Source organism: Mercurialis annua, linkage group LG7 (genome assembly GCF_937616625.2).
Source record: "Mercurialis annua linkage group LG7, ddMerAnnu1.2, whole genome shotgun sequence".
NCBI classification, from domain to species: Eukaryota; Viridiplantae; Streptophyta; class Magnoliopsida; order Malpighiales; family Euphorbiaceae; genus Mercurialis; species Mercurialis annua.
Window position 1 is genome coordinate 41,031,333 of NC_065576.1, and position 18,787 is coordinate 41,050,119.

The 18,787-nt window shown below is 33.3% G+C and overlaps 3 protein-coding genes across 3 annotated transcripts; all 3 read right to left on the reverse strand.

Moving 5' to 3' along the window:
• Nucleotides 1–765: 765 nt before the first annotated feature.
• Nucleotides 766–5,210, reverse strand: LOC126655709 (probable E3 ubiquitin-protein ligase XBOS34). The gene is made up of 9 exons (XM_050349969.2): nucleotides 4,933–5,210; nucleotides 4,464–4,578; nucleotides 4,265–4,345; nucleotides 3,920–4,008; nucleotides 3,726–3,817; nucleotides 3,413–3,494; nucleotides 2,490–2,592; nucleotides 1,798–1,883; nucleotides 766–1,690 (listed from the first exon to the last, which is right to left on the reverse strand). The coding sequence occupies exons 1-9, from the start codon at nucleotides 5,053–5,055 to the stop codon at nucleotides 995–997; spliced, it is 1,467 nt and encodes a 488-aa protein (XP_050205926.1). The 5' UTR covers nucleotides 5,056–5,210; the 3' UTR covers nucleotides 766–994.
• Nucleotides 5,211–6,210: 1,000 nt separating this feature from the next.
• On the reverse strand, nucleotides 6,211–9,490 carry LOC126655710 (probable E3 ubiquitin-protein ligase XBOS34). The gene is made up of 8 exons (XM_056103803.1): nucleotides 9,205–9,490; nucleotides 8,856–8,970; nucleotides 8,690–8,770; nucleotides 8,400–8,488; nucleotides 8,032–8,317; nucleotides 7,883–7,973; nucleotides 7,199–7,256; nucleotides 6,211–6,964 (listed from the first exon to the last, which is right to left on the reverse strand). Exons 1-8 carry the CDS (start codon nucleotides 9,385–9,387, stop codon nucleotides 6,371–6,373), a joined length of 1,497 nt encoding a protein of 498 aa, XP_055959778.1. The 5' UTR covers nucleotides 9,388–9,490; the 3' UTR covers nucleotides 6,211–6,370.
• A 2,887-nt stretch (nucleotides 9,491–12,377) lies between these two features.
• LOC126657344 (rho-N domain-containing protein 1, chloroplastic) lies at nucleotides 12,378–14,637 on the reverse strand. The gene is made up of 2 exons (XM_050352018.2): nucleotides 14,518–14,637; nucleotides 12,378–13,836 (listed from the first exon to the last, which is right to left on the reverse strand). The coding sequence occupies exons 1-2, from the start codon at nucleotides 14,555–14,557 to the stop codon at nucleotides 12,569–12,571; spliced, it is 1,308 nt and encodes a 435-aa protein (XP_050207975.1). The 5' UTR covers nucleotides 14,558–14,637; the 3' UTR covers nucleotides 12,378–12,568.
• Nucleotides 14,638–18,787: the final 4,150 nt, after the last annotated feature.

An 18,787-nucleotide genomic window follows, 5' to 3' on the forward strand; every position in this document is an offset into this window, starting at 1 on the left:
GATTCCATTTTATACCAAAGGATGCAAGTATAGGGCAAATTATTTTGAGGTCCTTGAGGTATATAATAATTAATAGTTTGGTGCTTATTGTTTCAAAAGTCTACTTAATGGTCCTTCAGTTTCAATTCCATTTACTATGAGACCCTTTGTTAATTTCGATATTTACTTTCAAACGATTTGGTACTCCACCTTTAATTTCGTAAACGGTTTTGGTCCCTCACTTTTAATTTTATTAAACAATTTGTTACCTCACCTTTAAAGGATTTGGTCACTCAGTCTTAGTTCCGTTAAACGATTTAGTCCCTCAAATTAACGAAAGGGTCTCTCAGTTAACGGAATTTAAACTGAAGGACCATTAAGTAGATTTTTGAAACAAGAGGTATCAAACTATTATTTATAATATAACTCAGGGACCTCAACGTAATTTGCTCTTAATTTTATACTCTTTTATTGATTGCATTTTCTCTCTTTAATTATTTTTATATTTTACCTTCAATTATTCCTATTTTTTTCTTTCTAATTGGTCATTTTATCTCCTTCAATAGTCAGTGATTGTTTCAGTCAGCAGCCGTGTTTTTCCTACTCCTTTAATTTTATGATTCATATCTAAAAATCCAGCCAAAGCAATCCAATATAATGCCCCATTCTCTCAAATTTTTCAAAGAAATAGAAGCACAAGCACAAGAATTCTACTGAGAAAGCATAGCCACGTGGTGGTTTTCACAGAGTGTTAATGAGGAAGAATAAAAGGTAGGGTTTCTGATGTTACGTAATGCTCAAGTATTTCCAAACTTAAACATTCATACAGTCAGTAAAGCTGAGCATGCATGTGCCCTTCTCCTTAGTGTCTTTACTTGTAGGGCACTCATGTCCTAAATCACATCTAATTCTTCAAATATTATCATCCAATTTTTTCCTCAAGTTGATAAGTAATGTTTAGTAAGAAAAGAAAAACAAAATTAGTATACACAAGACACGATCATCTAGCAGAGTATCACACAGCGTATATCTTTATAACTTGGTTTATTTTGGTTCGGCAAATCGGACAAACACCCTTCTTGGCTTTGATCTCACTCAAACAAACCATGCAACCGGCCATGTGACCGCAGGGAATGCATGCACCTTCTATCGGAGCTTCCCAGCATATTATACACGATGACGCTGAATCACCTTCATTCTTCACATTGCTTGTTGCAGAATTTGCTTGCTCTAACGGTGGAGAAGAATAATCCACTGGACTCAAATCGATTGATGGATACTGGATTGTCTCTTCATCGGGAATTGGGGGAGCTGATGGAATAATTACACTGCTCGTTTGAGCAACAGGGGCGTTCGTGCGGGTGTCTACACGACCTTGATTGCTAATCGGCCCAGAATTAAGCACACCCCATCCGTTGTGTTCTTCCTTTTTCAAGTTATCAACCCGCACACTGCTGCTTGCTTCTGAATGTGAGGATGTCGCAGCTGGGCCCCATCCGTTGTAAGTCTCGACATGTACATAGTTTCCCCAACCATTTGCACTATTTGTTTCAGCGCTCTGCTGAGTATTTTGAAGTTGAGGCCTTTCTGATGCGGCGGATTGAATGGAAGCACTTATCGCCATTGCCAAATCCAGAGCTTCAGTAGATGTTTGTTCAATATTTACCGGCGTTCCAGTTTGAGTATCATGATGAGTTGGCGAAGGCATTACCTGATATAAATGATGACAGAACAGTTGTTGCCGATTGCATGATGCTTAGTACAGCATGAAGAGAGCATATCTATTTTTTCGAAAACAAATACATGAATGTAGCATACCTGCGGTATTCCTCTGCATGCATCATACAGTCTGCGCACCTGCTCTTTGTTATCTTCACTGGACGATGAAAATCTATATCGTACTTCTGGCAAATATTAAATTAAAAAAAAAAACTTCAAATCATAAGGTATACTGGAAAACTTGTATATGAGACAAACACACACAAATGATAAGAGGACAACAAAAAACACGCAATATGAACTTTTGCAATTAACAACAAAACATTGACTGTCATAGGCAGAATCACCATCACATGAGATTGAAACCAAAAGCAGAATAGACTACAAAACTTCTAGTGTTTATAAATAGACACCAATGTGGCAATGTCGACCTCTAAAATCTATATGCACAAATATCCATTAATTACACAGATTGTGTACCGCAAATTCTAAGCACAAGATCTTTGACAAAAGTTCATATTGATTAAAAAAATGAACGAGGACCGAATATGCCTAAAGTCACCAATGGCAATTAATATCCAAAAGGAACAAGAAAGTTAGACATGCCACTCATTATCCCTGGTTCATCTCTTTCCTCAGTCATCACTCGATTGAAAATTTGTGAATAACAAAGTCGTGAATATATGGACGATGCCCATACAGACGATAAGGCAACGAGAATATCAACAATACGTTATAACCAGATGTTTTGGCACAGATTCACAAGAAAAATACAAGAACAGATGACTTACTGGTAGAATTGTCGAATATGGTGATTCCTAGATCTGACTGATTAAATTTGGATTCCTCAATCTTTGCCTTCCAAAGAGCAATGATTGTACGAGGTTGAGCATCCTGTTCATTAATCAACAATAAACTTGAAAGATCCAAAATTATTGACAGGCATAAATATCATATAAACAGAGATTATCACATCATTAAATGTAGAAGAACTTATTAGATGCTATGGTTACACATTTTTAGAAATAATTGTTAGACTGAATGAACTAGTCGGCAGCCCATGTGTGTGGTGATCCATTCATGTATATCAATTCAAGTCGACTATTAGCAAAAAATTGCAACTCAACATAAACTCATAAAGAAATAAACATTTTCTTGGAATACAACTATATTTCACATGATGAACATGTTCCTGTAGGAAGGTGCCCCAACTCATTTATATTCGACAAGAATTCCGCTTTGCAGATGACACTATAATAGATGGTAAGTAGAGAAACACACACACACACAAGCGTACAGATCATAAGCCCGCCAAGAGTTCCACTTTGCAGATGACACTATAATAGATGGTAAGTAAAGAAACACACACAAGCGCACAGATCACAAGCCCGGCCAACAATTACAAATTTTTATGGCACAGTGTATTTTTTTATTTGAAATTACCATGCTCATTTGAAAGAAGTTTATTAACACAAACAAATATCATCTTAGTTTTTGTTTAATGGTGTTTTTTTTAAACAGATCATGTTATAGAGATTGATGGGCCCACCATCCAAGAATATTGACAATAGAAGAAATATCTAACTTAACAAGCTTAAACACTTGACAGTCTTCAAAGATAATTTAAAGAAATATGGGGCCAGATAAGTGCATAGCACATTGAATACAGCTACTAGGATTGTGAAGCTAAATGTAATAATCAGAACTAACATACCTGCAAAGTAGTATAAATGGCAAGTTCCAATCTGACGGGTTTCATGCGATTAGTGGAGCCACAAGGTATAATAACAACCCAGCTGCAAACAAGCAGTTTTAATCAGCTGACTAGTTTACGGGAATCATAAAAGATAAAAACTTAATTTCAATCCTTCAAAAAAGATGTTGATTTCATGTCAGATATCCAAACTGCATTACAAAAGTTGCTTTTTACGGCAATGTGACGATATAAACAGTATTGTGTAGAACCAATTAAGAAGAAAGCTTCAAAAGAATGATACAAACATAGATTAAGAGGGAATTGTACGAACATTTGTCTTGATAATAGTTGAGGAACTAGCTTCTCAAGAAAGCCTGGACCTTGAAATTCCCGTAGCCATCCGGAGAATAAGCAAATATGATTCTTGAAACAAAATTAGCAAAAAATATTAGTCTCTGTCTATAAACAAATCCTACATTCAATTTTTTTTTTTTAAATCAAAACATTCAAACTAATCAAGCTTACCTCAATAGCACGAACAACATTAGTATGTTCCTTTATTCTAGCAACATCAAGTGCAGTATGACAATCATCATTTCTCACTAGAGCATTTGCTGAAACATATAAGAGGAGAAAACTAAAACCCATTAAACCCTGTATGATCAACAAAGCTCAAGACCTCCTCGAGTTATGACACTCAAAAAAACCAAGCCAACATAGCTAAAAGTGGAGTTGAATTCGACTATTATACAAGTCGAGTTCACGCAGCTTAAAACCTTAACGCGCATAAAAATCTTACACCCCTAAATTATGCCTCCCATAATTCATCATAGAAATCTTAAACTTATAAAATACTAAAAAAAGACATACCCCCATTTGAGAGAAGTAACATAACTGTCTGGTGGAGGCCTCTTTTAGCTGCATGATGTAAAGGAGTACCCGCATGTCGCCCTGCATAAATTATAAGTATGAATTGGTATTACAAACTATTGATAAAGCACAAACATTTCCAGGCAAATGAAAAAAAAAATGAGTACTGAAACCAATTCTTTAATGCCTAGAAACAAACCAGGACGATAAGCATTGACATTAGCACCCAATTGAATCAAAGTTTTGGCTACATTGATGAGCTCAGGTGCCATACAAGCCACAATTAGTGCAGTTTTTCCTTCTTTATCAATCCACTACACCATGAGAAAACGCAACATTAGACGACAACAACTTTAATTCCAACCTAAGTAACGACGGATACGGACATAGGAAAATGAGACACCTAGACACAGACACGACGAAATGGTGTTATTTTAAGGATTTTTATATTAAAAATGAGGTTTCATGTCCGAAACGTCAACTATCTAGCACGTTTTCCGATTGAATAAAGTGTCCGTGCTAACTAACTTTTAACTAAATTACCCATTACAAAATTGAAAAAAGAAGATGAAACACCAAAAAAGGATAAAATTATGTATGGCCCAGAAAAGAAGAGGCGATGAAAAGTAAAAAAGTAAGAAGCTTTGATAAAACAAGAATAGAAATACCTCAAGATTGACACCTTGTGTGCAGAGAGCTTTAATGGCGTCAACGTTGGCAGTGATAACAAGTTGATGAAGTAATTGTTCCTTTGATTGGTTTTGTGTCATTGTCTCAAGAGTTTGTCCCATACTTAGAAAAACAGATTCAAAGGAATATTTATGAATGAATTATATTACAGAGAGAGATAAAGAGGAAGCAGAAGAGATTTTTTTTAAGAAAACTTAACGAAGAAGAAGAGGGCAAGGCAATTGATGTTGGAGGTGGAAATTTCCAATCATTTTCGATCAATTTTTTTTTTATATATTTGACCTGAATATTTTTAAAATCTTTTTGGATTTTTACTTTTTACTTGGTTTTTTCTTTTTATATTTTTAGTTATTGAACAAAGGATCATTTTATCATAATCGGCGTCAAAATTTAAAAAAAAAATCAAAATTATCAAATTCGTATCACTTATATTCTAAATTTGTCAAAATTAGATCAAATACATAGCTTGATGAAATCGGACAGTGCGTTTTATAAAAATAAGTAATTTTTTTAATATTAGAATTTTTTTTGAACATTTTTTTTTTTTTTTTTTAACAGAGGTAGATATATAAAAGAAAAAAATACAAATAGCTAAAAAACTTAAAAAACCAAAAGAAGGAAAAGATAATTAAACAGAACTATATGTAGCTTTGATCTTCTGAGCCCATTGATGTGCCATGATATTTTCCTTCCTCGGAATGTAACGGAAAATTGTTGAAGTGAAGGAAAAGATAGTATATGTTTTTTGTTTTATTTTAACCGCCACCACGATTACTCTAACCCTTATTTTGCAAGTTAATACCCATTTAGAAGCAGAATCCGTCAGTTTTTAATAATGAATTAGCTTCAGACGACAACATTCATGCTCATATTACAGGTATTTCTAACCTGTGTCCACAGTGTATATTCAAGTGGATCACTGGCCCATCTTATTTTCCATTGTCTATTCGTGGAAGCAATTTGGTTAGGTTCTAATTCAAGATTTGGTGCATCAACAAGCTTGTATCTGATAGTAATAGTGTGAGAATTTTGGACTACATTGAACCACAACTTGGAGAATGATGCAAATAAGGATAGGCTAATTTTGAAGGTAGTTTTGATTCTTTGGCTATTTGGTTGGTTAGAAAAGTGATCCACAGAAGCTGCTGAATTTAGCTCCAAAAACACAGAAAAACAAAATCAATACATGTAAAAACAAATTTCACATATTTAAATCAACTTAAATTTTTAAAAAAATAACTCTACTAATTTCAAAATTCATCATAAATAACTATTGTAAATGTAAAATAATATAACTCAGACTATCCAAACCCAACCTTAGAGAAATGACAGTAGTTTCTTGAAGTTGATACGTAATGTTCTAATAGGAAAAGTAAAACAAAATTAAAGTCCACACGACACGATCATCAACCAGTCTCACACAGCATAAAGCTTTAAAACTTGGTCTATTTTGTTTCGGCAAATTGGACAAACACCCTTCTTGGCTTTGATCTCACTCAAACAACCCATGCAACCAGCTATGTGACCACAGGGAATACATGCACCTTCCATTGGAGCTTCCCAACATATTATACACGACGATGCGGAATCACCTTCATTCTTCACATTGCTTGTTGCATAACTCGCATGTTCTTCTGGTGGAGCAGAATAGTCCACCGGACTCGAATCAATTGATGGATACTGGATTGGCCCTTCATCAGGAATCGGGGGCGCTGATGGAATAACTGCACCGCTCGTTTGAGCAACCGGCACGGTGGTTTGGGTGTCTACGCGACCTTGTTTGCTGAAAGGCCACACACTCCAGCCAAAAGGCCACACACCCCAGCCGTTGTGTTCTTCCTTTGTCGAGTTATCAACTCGCACACTGCTGCTTGCTTCTGAATGTGAGGATGCGGCACTGTAACTCTCACCATGTACATATTTTCCACAACTATTTGTATTAGCTGTTTCAGCGCTGTGGCCAGTATCAGTAAGTGCGGCGGACTGAATGGAAGCACATATTTTCCACAACTATTTATATACATATACATATTCAAAAACAAAAACAGAAACTACATGAGCTACATGAGCATTTGTTTCGACAAAAAAAAACATGAGCATTTGCAATTAACATTTGATGGTCATCAGCAAAATCACCACCACATGAAATTGGATGAAATCAAAAGCAGAATAGACTGCAAAACCTATAGTACTATTAAACAGACACATTAACTGCGCATAAATCGTGTACTAAAAATGCCCCACAGGAATATTTGAAAATAGTTCAGATTGCTGAGAAAAAAGTAACAAGTTCCAGATATGCCTAAAGTTACCAATGACAAATAATATCCAAATGAAACAGGAAAGTTGACATGCCACTTATGTAATCCTTGCTTCACCTCTTTCCACTATCATTGCACGATGAAAACTTGCGTATAAACAAATTCGAGAAATTATGGATGGAACCCATACAAACAATAAGGCAACAAATTATAACCGGATATTTTGGCAAAATTGGGCGCACATATTCACAAGAAATATTAACAAAAAAATTCATTATGACTTACTACAATTTCCAGATATTGTGATTCTTGGATCTGATTAATTAAATTTAGGTTCCTCAATTTCTACCCACGAAAGAGGAATGATTGTACGAGGTTGGGCATCCTGTTCATTAATCAACAATAAATATGAAAGATCCAAAATAAACAACAATCATAAAATATGATACAAACACAGAGTATCACATCATTAATATAGAATAACAGATTAGATGCTGTGCTTACACCTTCCTAGAGCTAATTATTAAACTCAATGAACTAGTCGGCAGTCCATGTATGTGGTTGATCCATTCATGTAAATCAATTCAAATCAACTATCAGCAAAAAGTTGCAAATCAACATTAAGAAATAAAACACTTCATTGGAATAAAATCCAATCATATTTTACATTATGAACATGTTCCTATAGGAAGGCTGCCCCAACTCATTAATATTCGACAAGAGTTCCACTTTGAAGGCTGCCTCAATTGACGAAATATCTAACAAGCTTAACATTCTTCAAAGATATTTTACAAAACATAAACACCTAGAATTAACATATCTGCAAAGTAGTATAAATGGCAAGCTCCAATCTCATGGCCTCCAAGGACTTAGAGGAACCATGAGGTGTAATAACAACCCAGACGCAAACATCCCAGCTGCAAACAACGAGCCTTAATAAGCTGGTGAGTTTATGGGAATCATAAATTATAATAAAACGAGAGCTCCAATCCTTCAAAATAGAGACAAACATTTTTCTTGATAATAGTTGAGGAACTAGTGCCTCAAGAAAGCCTGGACCTTGAAATTCCCGTAGCCATCCAGAGAATAAGCACATATGATTCTTGAAACAAAATAATTAAAGTAAAGACCTTGGCTATATAAACACATCATACATTCAAAATTTTCAAGCTGATCAAGCTTACCTCAATAGCACGAACAACATTGGTATGTCTTTTTGTTCTAGCAACATCAAGCGCCAAGAGCCACTCATCATTTACTACTAGAGTATTCGCTGAGATATAAGAGGACCCGTTAAATTCAACAAAAAACTTATACCCATTACGATCAACAAAGCTTGAGGTCTCCTTGAGTTACGACACTCGACCAAAGCTCACATAGATAAAAAAAATGGAGTTGAATCGAGTATCATGCAAGTCGAACTTAAGCAGCCTAAAAATCTTGAACCTTTTAAATAGGAAAAACAAGGACATACCTCCACTGGCTAGAAGTAACAGAACTGTCTGGTGGAGACCTCTTTTAGCTGCATGATGTAAAGGAGTACCTGCATGTCTCCCTGCAGTGTAAATTTGACATTACCAAACCATGAGAAAGCATCAAAATTTCAAGGCAATGAACAAAAATGAGTACTAGAACCAAACCAGGACGATAAGCATTGACATTAGCACCCAGTTGAATCAAAGTTTTGGCTACATTGGACAACCCAGCTTCCATACAAGCCACCATCAGAGCAGTTTTTCCTTCTTTATCAACCCACTACACCATAAAGAAACCAACTTTAGTTGACAACAACTTCAATTTCAAAAGAAAAACACACATTTACTTCAAAGAAAAACCTACAATTTACAACTTTTACCCAAATTATCCATTACTAAAAAGAATTAACAACATGAAATATCAAAAAATATATAAAAATTATCAATGGCCCAGAAAACAAGATGCATGCAAAAGTGTAAATAAGATTGAAAAAAGTTGGAAGCTTTTTTATACCTCAAGATCAACACCTTGTGTGCAAAGAGCTTTAATGGCGTCAACGTTGGTAGTTAAAACAAGTTGATGGAGTAACTCTTCTTTTGAATGGTTTTGTTGGGTCTTTGTAGTAGGAGTTTGTCCCATGCTTAACTCTTCCTTTGATTGGTTTTGTTGTGCCATTGTATTAAGAGTTTGACCCATGCTTACAAAATGGCTACGAAGAAGAAGAGATTCAAAGGAATGTTTATGAATGAATTACATTACAGGGAGATATAAAGGGTGTTTCTTAGACAACTTAGTCAGGAAGTAGAAGAAGCATATTTCAATTATTTATTTACCCACTTTAAAACTTACTGTATTTATGAAGTATAATAAAAAAATTACAAAATGACACATATGATAATACCACTTGGTTTTCTTTTGATAATTAGAGGAAAAGGAATAAAATACACGACTTAATAAAATTATTGTCTAATACTTATACTGTTTAAACTATAATTTATTGGTATAATACCACTTAAAATTTTTAATTTATTTTTATTTTTACTCATTGTTTTAAAAACCGAATCGGTGGTCAAACGGTGAGACCACCAGTTCAAAGTTCAACAAGTAGAACCGGTTCAATGATCTGTTTAACCGGTTTAACAAATTTTAAAAATATATAAAAAAATCAGGTTCGCCGGTTTTACCTGTTCAACACCGAATTTTTTCCGGTTCAATTCGGTCTAACCTGATTCAACCAAAAGATCCGGTTGTCGAAATGCTACGTTATTTTTTATACGCACCAGATACATTAATAATATATTAAAAAATAACAAATATCTCTATCATAAGTACATTAATAATATATATGATACAAATTTATATTTTTAAAATAGCAAACACTCATCTTTGATACACATTATATACAGCTCAAAAAAAAAAATATCATGTATAAATTATGTAGTAAAAATGTATTTAAAATGTATAAATTATGTATCTATTATGTATCTATAAAATACATTTAAATAAATGTATATATCATGTATAAATTATGTAGCAATCCGATCAAATTAGTCGATTGATTTAATTAAATTGATAAAGAAAAGATAATAGTTAAAAAAATTAATTTATTCGGTTAATTAAACTTCAGTTTTACTATATCTCATTCACTTTATCAATTAAAGATTTTGGAAAAGATAAATTAACCTACCTACGCGTCGTTTAACTATTTTCTTTAAAAATTATAAATTAATAGTATCTAATATATTTGAAATGTATCAAATATGTATAAAAACACAAGAAAAAGTGTTTGAAATCGAATATTATATCAAACATGTGTCGGAGATGAATAAAATATGTATCGAAAATGAATCACAGATGTATCAGATATGTATCGAAAATATGCATTGAAGATGTATCAAATATGTATCGGAGATGTATCCATTATATAAATAAAAAAAATTAGATTACAATTAAAGTCCAAAAATAAAAAACATGGGCGTTGCTTGGCTGCTGAGATAATTATGGAAATATGGAAGAAAGGTTTAAATTTTGCTATCATGGGTGTTTTTATTTTTAATTTCACATATTTGAAGATGGACCAATTTTTGATGTGTATCGGAGATGTATTGTATATGTATCGAAAATATATTTGTTATAAATAATTTGACAATAGATTTAACAAAAATGTATCTATATTATGTAGTAAAAAGGTATCTATCATGTATAAATTATGTATCAACGATGTATTTATAAAGTTCATTTATAAATTATTTGGTTTCACAAAAGTCCTGACCTTTCAATTTTGTCGATTTTGGTCAAAAATGGATTATTTGGTTTCACAAAAGTCCCGACCTTTCAATATTTGGCATGCCATATAGGCGCCACATAGGCGTCACATAGGCAAATTGAAATCAAATTGAGAGTTGGCCACAATTGAAACCAAATAATTTGTTTTTGGCCAAAATCGACAAAATTAAAAGGTCAGGACTTTTGTGAAATTTTTATGAAAGGTATGGCCTTTTTACAACATTTGGCCTAAATTAAACTAAACAAAAAACATTTCTACTTTTCGGGAAGTACAACTTCCCTAACCTATTGTTGCTTGTTTGACTAGTTAACTATCTATTAAATGTTAATATCTATTTATATATGGGTGGAGTTTAGGTAAATTTTAAATATATATTATTCACTTGGTTAGTTTGATCAAATATTATTTTATTTTTTTTAAATTTTTTACCTCCTCAGATGAGTTGGCAGAAAATAATTGGAGTATTAATATATAAATTGAGGCTGAACTAGCAAAAAAATTATTGAATGATTTAAAGCTGAAAGAGTAAACTAATCGAAAATGTCAAAAAAAAATTAAGATAGTATGTATTTAACTTTATGTTAAATTCGCGAAATAATATGAAACTTTGTTGATAAATGAGAAGTATTGGTTAGTAAGTTTAATCTCCACTAATGTGCTTGATGGAAGAAATGATGATGTCTCTTGTAGCATTGTTACTTTGAGTTGTTGGACAAATCTAGAATTTGAACTTGATTAAAAGGAAAAGATACTGCATATAGCTCATCTCAGTAATATTTTCAGCAGAGTCTATATCCCAATCATGGAATACCCGAGTAGCATGGGACACGTGGAATGCCGTGTGAATCAGCAAGGACCACCTTAAAAGGCTAAATACTCGAGTGACATTGCTTTTTCGGCCCGAATCAAGAAGTCCCGTAAATATGATGCAAAATAGATTTTGTTCCCACCAACTCAAAATTGGCTCTCACTGCATTGTTTTTGCATGTCTCTTGCTCACTGCAATGTTATTGACATGTCTCTTGCTTGGATAAGTTGTTTTGTATGGTTTGTTGTTTGCAATCCTATGTAACTTGCGAATGTTAGGTGTCCACGGTGTTTTTATTTGAAGTCTATATTTTTGTAAATTTTGAAGGAAAGGATCCTTAGATTAAAAATGTTTTTAGTCAATATAGTATTTTCATAATATGTAGCCAAAGACACAGATATGCAAATATTTGTCTTATTTTCATGTAACTTTTTATAAAAAAAAAAAAAAAAAAAACCCTTATTTCTCTCTCTTGTGTTGTCCTTATTATTATTTTTTCTTTCTTTTCTTTGTTTTTGGAATTGAAACAATTCCACTTCATGATCAAAATCCACTTCCAGCAGAACATCATCCCAAAGCAAGGCAATAACATAGAATAGAATTCAGAAGTTTCCATATCCTTTCTTTCTGAAACATAGGGTTTTGATCATTCACTGAAAATAACATAACTACATTACAAGCAAACAAAAATGAGAATCTGACAAACAAAAAATGAAATACAAACAACCAAAAATTATCTAGGATCAAACCTATCATCCTCACTTTCTTACCTTCATAACTAATCAGATTGAACCACCACTTAGCAAATCTACTAACTCTCCTTTCTTCATCTTTGAAAACCCTTTTAATCCGCGTGATTTAGCAAGGGCCCTCAGCTCTGGCAGCTTCAATGAACTTAAATTTTCAAGCTCATGCTCATTCTCCTTTTCCTGTCTGCTATCCTCATCAATGCTATCAATATCTGAAGACTCTCCTTCTGATAACTCATCTAGCACGTCTCCATTATGGAATGAGGACTCTAGCTCCTGCTCCAGTTCCAACTCAGGCTCCTCTATCTCCAATTCAGACAGCTGGGCAGTGTCTGGGAGGGATTCTAGTTGTTTCTTCTTATCACCAGTTAAACTTGAATAAGAAGTAGAGTTAATAGAGTCCTCATTTGAATAAACAGGCTGGAATTTCAATCGAGGAACTGGAGACCTGCGTCGAAAACTTGATGGTGGTCTGCTATTAATGGAATTAGGTTCTGAGACTCCACTCCTCTCCTTGTTGTTTGGCTTGAAGACGCTTATAATTGTATCTTCACCATGTGATCCATTCTGTTCTGGCTTGAAGAAACTTGTGTTTCTATCCTCACCATGTGATCCGTTCTGTTCTGGCTTGAAGAAGCTTGTGTTTCTATCCTCACCATGTGATCCATTCGGTTCTGGCTTGAAGAAGCTTGTGTTTCTATCCTCGCCGTGTGATCCATTCTGTTCTGGCTGGTGCACAGCAAAGTCCCCAGAGCTGCTATCTTTTTTCTTACCTTGCTCAACTGAGTGTTTCCTAAGCAGTTTAAGGAGGGAATCCACAGTTTCGCTCTCTTTAACTTTTCCTTTGGAGGTTTCAACCTTCTTGTTTTCTTTGACGGCAGCTCTTTCACGTAGCTGAGCCTGGACCTTCCTGAACAGCTCAACAATCTCCTTCTCTCTTGGACCTGGAGTGGCAGTGGCTTGGAATTTTGAGGTATTTGAGAAGGAGAGTAAAGGCCCATTCTTCGATGTTAACACATCAGATTCATCAATGCTATCAAAGCTGTCTCTCTCTTCATTTTGCCTGTTCCTATTTCGGGAGTATCCCTGTCTGCTTTGCCTTGAAAAGTCCGAGTTTCTCCTCGGACTACCAGAACTTGCTCGGCATACAAAAGATGCTCCCCCAGAAACACATTTTATTGATCCAATCTTGACGTGTGAAGAATTTCTACGGTTACCACGAGAAGGACAAAGGGATACGGCAACTACTTTCCCAGAAGATCCAGAACTAGGAAGACAATTGCCCTCTGAACGTCCATAACCTACAAAAAGGTTCTTAATTAAATTTTCGTTTTTCTGTTTTGTGAGAGTAAAATTCAGGACTCCAAGCAATGACCACTCTTTTGAAATGAGAGAATAAACTAACAAAATGTTTTTGACACCACCTAACAACTTGGTAAGAAAGATTTACCACCAAATACCTAGAGTGAACATTTAATCCAATATTAAAATGATCACAAGCAACAATATTAATTTACAAGTTAAAAAGAGGAAAACAAACCCAAAAAAAAATGGAACGCTCAGACTTGAAACAAAAAGACAGTTGAATATTTTCAGTACTGCAAACACTCCTTGGCTTGTTGTAAGAATGGTATGGCACAACCATTGCGTGGAATAGACACTCGTTAAAGAAAATGAAAGGAAAAAAAAAACTATTTGAGCCTAAAATCATTTCATCAAACAGGTGGTAGGCAATAAAATACAAAAAGATCTTGACTAAGTAAAGAAGTAATATCTACTACCCAGTTAAATTTTCACCTAAATGAGTTCAAATAGTCAGGTTGTTTTCATGCCCATGTCGAAAATAACCTAGAAAATTCCCAAATTTTAATTTTTTTTGTTTCTTGTTTTGTTTATTTATATCTTGGGTTTCTCAGGAACCAAACAGACCTTAATTGTAACTGTAAATTGAAGAACAAATTATGAAGAAGGGTCGAGAGTACCTGGAATAGTTGTAGAGAAAAGGTGGACTGCTTGCGACATTGGAGGGTAGAAGTGAGTGAGAGCTTTGAATTTAAATTAATGGCGCTTTTGCATTTTTATAACAGACTAGCTGCTCTTTTGTTTCGATGTTCTTCAATTTATATAATAGCACCATTGATAAGGGGCGTTTTCGGTATTTTCTTATGTGTTTGTCTTAAATTACGGCCTGCGGGAAAGAGAGTGAACGGTGTCGTTTCTCTTGCAATTATTTTCTTATAAATGAAATCTAGTCAAATAACATATAAAAATATGCCAGGATCAGCAACTCGAGCCTTAAATTCAGCTTGAGCAACAACTGAATTTAATCGAAATGAAATACAATGATGCTGGAAGAGAAGCAAGCGAATTCTTTTTGAAAATATATGAACGTAATGCATTAAACAATTCGAAAGGAGAAAAAAAACACTTGAGTGGTCAGATGCTGGAATGTACTGGTAAATTTCTGCAAGTATACAAAGTCTACACAAGTAGAAAAGAACAGTGAAGTCCAGATATCGTTTCCACAAAGAAAGGAGATTCTAAGTACAAATGTAATTCAACTTCAATTTGTTTTAAATATAAAAGTGGATTTTTAGTTAAACTATAAGTATTGAAAATAATGATAGATTAAATTAAGAGTTTTTTTGAATAAAATTATGGATTAAAACAATTGGAGATTAATGTTGGCAAAATACTGCAAGGATACAGTAATCGAACAAATAATAATTATACTTTTTTTTACTTTTGAAGTTAATTTATTGTTGTATGAATAGATTTAGAGTTTATTCCATAGGATTTGTGATTTGAATTTTTAAATTCTAATTCTTGATCATCAGTCGTTCTTTATTTATTGTTTTGTTTAATTTTTTTTACTACAAAAGAGATGGCAGAGGTGTTACTATATTTTTCGAATATTAATTTTTGAACAGTATATAATTCTTATTATATAAAAAATTGTATACTTAATATATACAAAACTAAAAACTTGTATATGCTTGTTATTCTGATTATATACGAAATGTATACTAAATACATACAAAACTTAAAAATTTGGAAACGGATGAGTTTGTATCAAAACTAAAGGTATCTGTATTTATGACAATATATTGAAGTATACTATATGTATACAATTTTTGTCTTGCATTTAATAAATTTTATACCAATATCTTAGTATGACTGGAATTTTTTTGCGTTGATAGAACGTGGTGTTTGAGAAAAGCGTTGATAGAACGTGGTGTTCAAATGGAACAATATTTATGCGTTGATATAATATTTTTGTAATTAAATTTTATTTAGATAATATTTTTATAAAGTAAGATTTTTTATAGTATTTTTATGAATATTTTATGTGTTTCCGGTATTTATGTAAAAATTTCAAAATTGAAAACAATAATTTAATTTTGGGCTTTGTACATAAGGCCTGTTGGGCCGAGTGCTTGTGAGAACTTTTCAGGCCCAAAAATATGTAGAAATACAACCAAGTTTAAGACAACAAACGCAATTAGATGTGCGGTTTCACTGTAAGTCCATAATCCTCTTATACCATAATTTTTGTATATCCATGGTCATTCGTCTGACTTCCGTTAGAGTGTGTATACAAACGCAAAGCCAGCCGAACCATTTTCTCTTATAATCGTGAGACGCATGGGATCTCGCCTGCAGCAGCCTATGAACATATAATAAAAGTCAGAGCATGTGATGTGCAGTTGATGAAATGTAGACATAATAAACAAACTTAAACTACCAAATTCAAAAGATAACTTTTACATTATAATTGTGGTACATGTCATGTTTGTTTGTTTACCTAGCTCATCGGTAAGTATGCATTATGTATCTAATTTGCTTCCACTTTTATTAATACTATTGCTTAGATTTGGATCGATTTGTATGTTTACATTACATCGAAACTGTTTAAATAGTATCTGATTGTCTTTGAAATGTTAAGGTTAGTCCATCAAAATGAGAGATTAAGGACATATTGAACTCTGCAAAGAATTAGATAGAGTTAAAAGTGCAATTAAAATGCAGTGTATGATCACTTTCAGCTTATGCAATGTAATATATGTTCTTTTTTTTGTTTGATTGCCCATCCGGTTTTCAAGACTTCGCCCTGACTAATCCGGATCCGATCTGCGTCGCGCACCTGACATAGTAGGTGAGTCTACCTGCGGGAATTTTCTGCATTCACAAGACTCAAACCCGACACCTTGCTTAAGCAATATCAAGCCGCTTACCACTTGGACCAACCCGGTTAGTGTAATATATGTTCTTTCATAATTAAGCAATGTAATATATATTCTTTCATAATTTGGTTGACACTATGCTTCAATATTTGCTGACTTCCAGGTCACACTTTTGCCATAGGACCAATATCGAAGCCGGAAATTGGTGTCTAACTAATAGCAATAGGGTTTTGTTCAAACAGCCATGAGTCTGTTTCTAACTGAAGTGACGGGCAACCTAGCTAATCTTCTAAACTTTTTCACTCACATTCACTTAGCACCCGCACACATACATGTCAAAATAATGTTATACCCTTATTTTCCACATAAGAGTATGAGAAATGAATACACCCAAACTTCAAGAGGGCTGAAAAAGGTAAAATTTTAAGGGCTTTATAATAAAATGTAGTATTAACAAAAACACCAGTCTATTCAAAAGTTGCATGTGCCTAAAACTTTTGTCCACTTTTAAAAAGTAATAAACTTTTACACTCAATTTTCCTATATTACCTCTATTTAAAAGTAAAGAAAATTGTATAAAACCCATAAATAATAATTGTTTTTTTTAAACTGTGTGATAAAGACAGTAAACAACTCTATTAGGACGGATGAGTATCTATATAATAAGACTGGGTTCAAAATCATTGTACATTATACAGTAATTTTGGCCTCAAATTCCACTTACGTCCCTATAATTTCCCCCTTATTTTCAGGTCATGCCCCTGCCCGGAAAAAAAACAAAACGCGTATGTAGCTCTTCTCTCAATAGACAACCAAAATCAGTCCCATTCCCAAATTATTTCTACGCCCGACTATTCATCTTTTTCTACTCTCAATTCACCATCCATCAATGTCACATTCGTCTACTCTCAAAATCTATTTGTCCGAATTTCAAAACAAAATAGACCCTTTTGCTCAATTCTGATTCTGAAAAAAATTGAAGACTTTCAAGGATGCCGTCGACGTTGGCATTTTTTAGGGAATACAAATGATGCTCCAAAATTCTTCAAGGAAGTTCATACTGTTTCTATTTTGAGAGATCCATATTCTTTGTTTTGGAAGAAATATTTTTGCCATTCCAGTAGATTCAGTTACTTCTGAAAAAAATGACATTTTATTTTAAAACGGCAACAACTTCCGATTAGAATATGTTATTCAATGTCAATAAATAAAACCAAGGTCAAACTTTGAATAGAATTGGTACATGCTTAGATAAACCTGTTTTCACGCACGGTTATCACGTGTAACGCATGAAAATGGTATAGGAATTCTAATTCAAAAACATGAAAACGATGAATCGAATGTGTTTACAAACTTCACAAAAAAAGTTGTCTATATACTGAAATACTAGAACAAGTTTATTATTAAAAAGATGATGCAACTTATGATCTGTACAAATTTTTGACGTAACAAGAGGTGCGGAAAACATTATCATTGCACATAGCAAGAATATGGAATTTTGTTAATCTACATACATCGTCCTCCATACCTAGTTTTAGGTTTCATCCACTTATGTTACAAATATACAGTCACATAAGAATTTTTTTAACTATATATATATGAGTTATTGAATCCAAGACATATCACATATGTCATTTAAGGTTGTTCATGAATACTCGATATCTCAGTTGCTTATTGGAAGAAACCCTTCTCCGGTGTCAATATCAAAGAATTCCATTGACCTCAGAAGATATAAAAGAATAAAATTAAACTAAGAGATGGTATTTAGCTAATCTGTACGTAAAGTTTAGTATTGATGTGAATATTTTAACTAAACATATATATTATGTATTTATTTTATTTCAATGACTTAATATATTATTTAACTCCTTAAATTTATCATTTTGTTCCATATAACTTCTAAACTAATTTTTTATCCCATTGGATCTCTTAACTATTTTTTTTATTCTATTTAACCCCTAAACATTATCATTTTATTTCTTGTGACCTTTGAACTACTTTCGTGTTCCATTAAACCTTTTAACTATTTTTTATTCTATTTAACCCCTCAAACTATTCTGTTTGTTCT

Excerpts from the sequence above, each read along its gene's own strand:
- LOC126655709 (XM_050349969.2), bottom strand. The coding sequence starts at position 5,055 with ATGGGACAAACTCTTGAGACAATGACACAAAACCAATCAAAGGAACAA. Across the intron at positions 3,495-3,725 it reads CAACTATTATCAAGACAAAT|CTGGGTTGTTATTATACCTT; the intron begins GTTCGTACAATT and ends GCTTGTTTGCAG. Across the intron at positions 1,884-2,489 it reads CATATTCGACAATTCTACCA|AAGTACGATATAGATTTTCA; the intron begins GTAAGTCATCTG and ends AATATTTGCCAG.
- LOC126655710 (XM_056103803.1), bottom strand. The coding sequence starts at position 9,387 with ATGGGTCAAACTCTTAATACAATGGCACAACAAAACCAATCAAAGGAA. Across the intron at positions 8,771-8,855 it reads TGTCAATGCTTATCGTCCTG|GGAGACATGCAGGTACTCCT; the intron begins GTTTGGTTCTAG and ends TTTACACTGCAG. Across the intron at positions 8,318-8,399 it reads ATGTTGTTCGTGCTATTGAG|AATCATATGTGCTTATTCTC; the intron begins GTAAGCTTGATC and ends TTTTGTTTCAAG.
- LOC126657344 (XM_050352018.2), bottom strand. The coding sequence starts at position 14,557 with ATGTCGCAAGCAGTCCACCTTTTCTCTACAACTATTCCAG. Across the intron at positions 13,837-14,517 it reads TTTCTCTACAACTATTCCAG|GTTATGGACGTTCAGAGGGC; the intron begins GTACTCTCGACC and ends ACCTTTTTGTAG.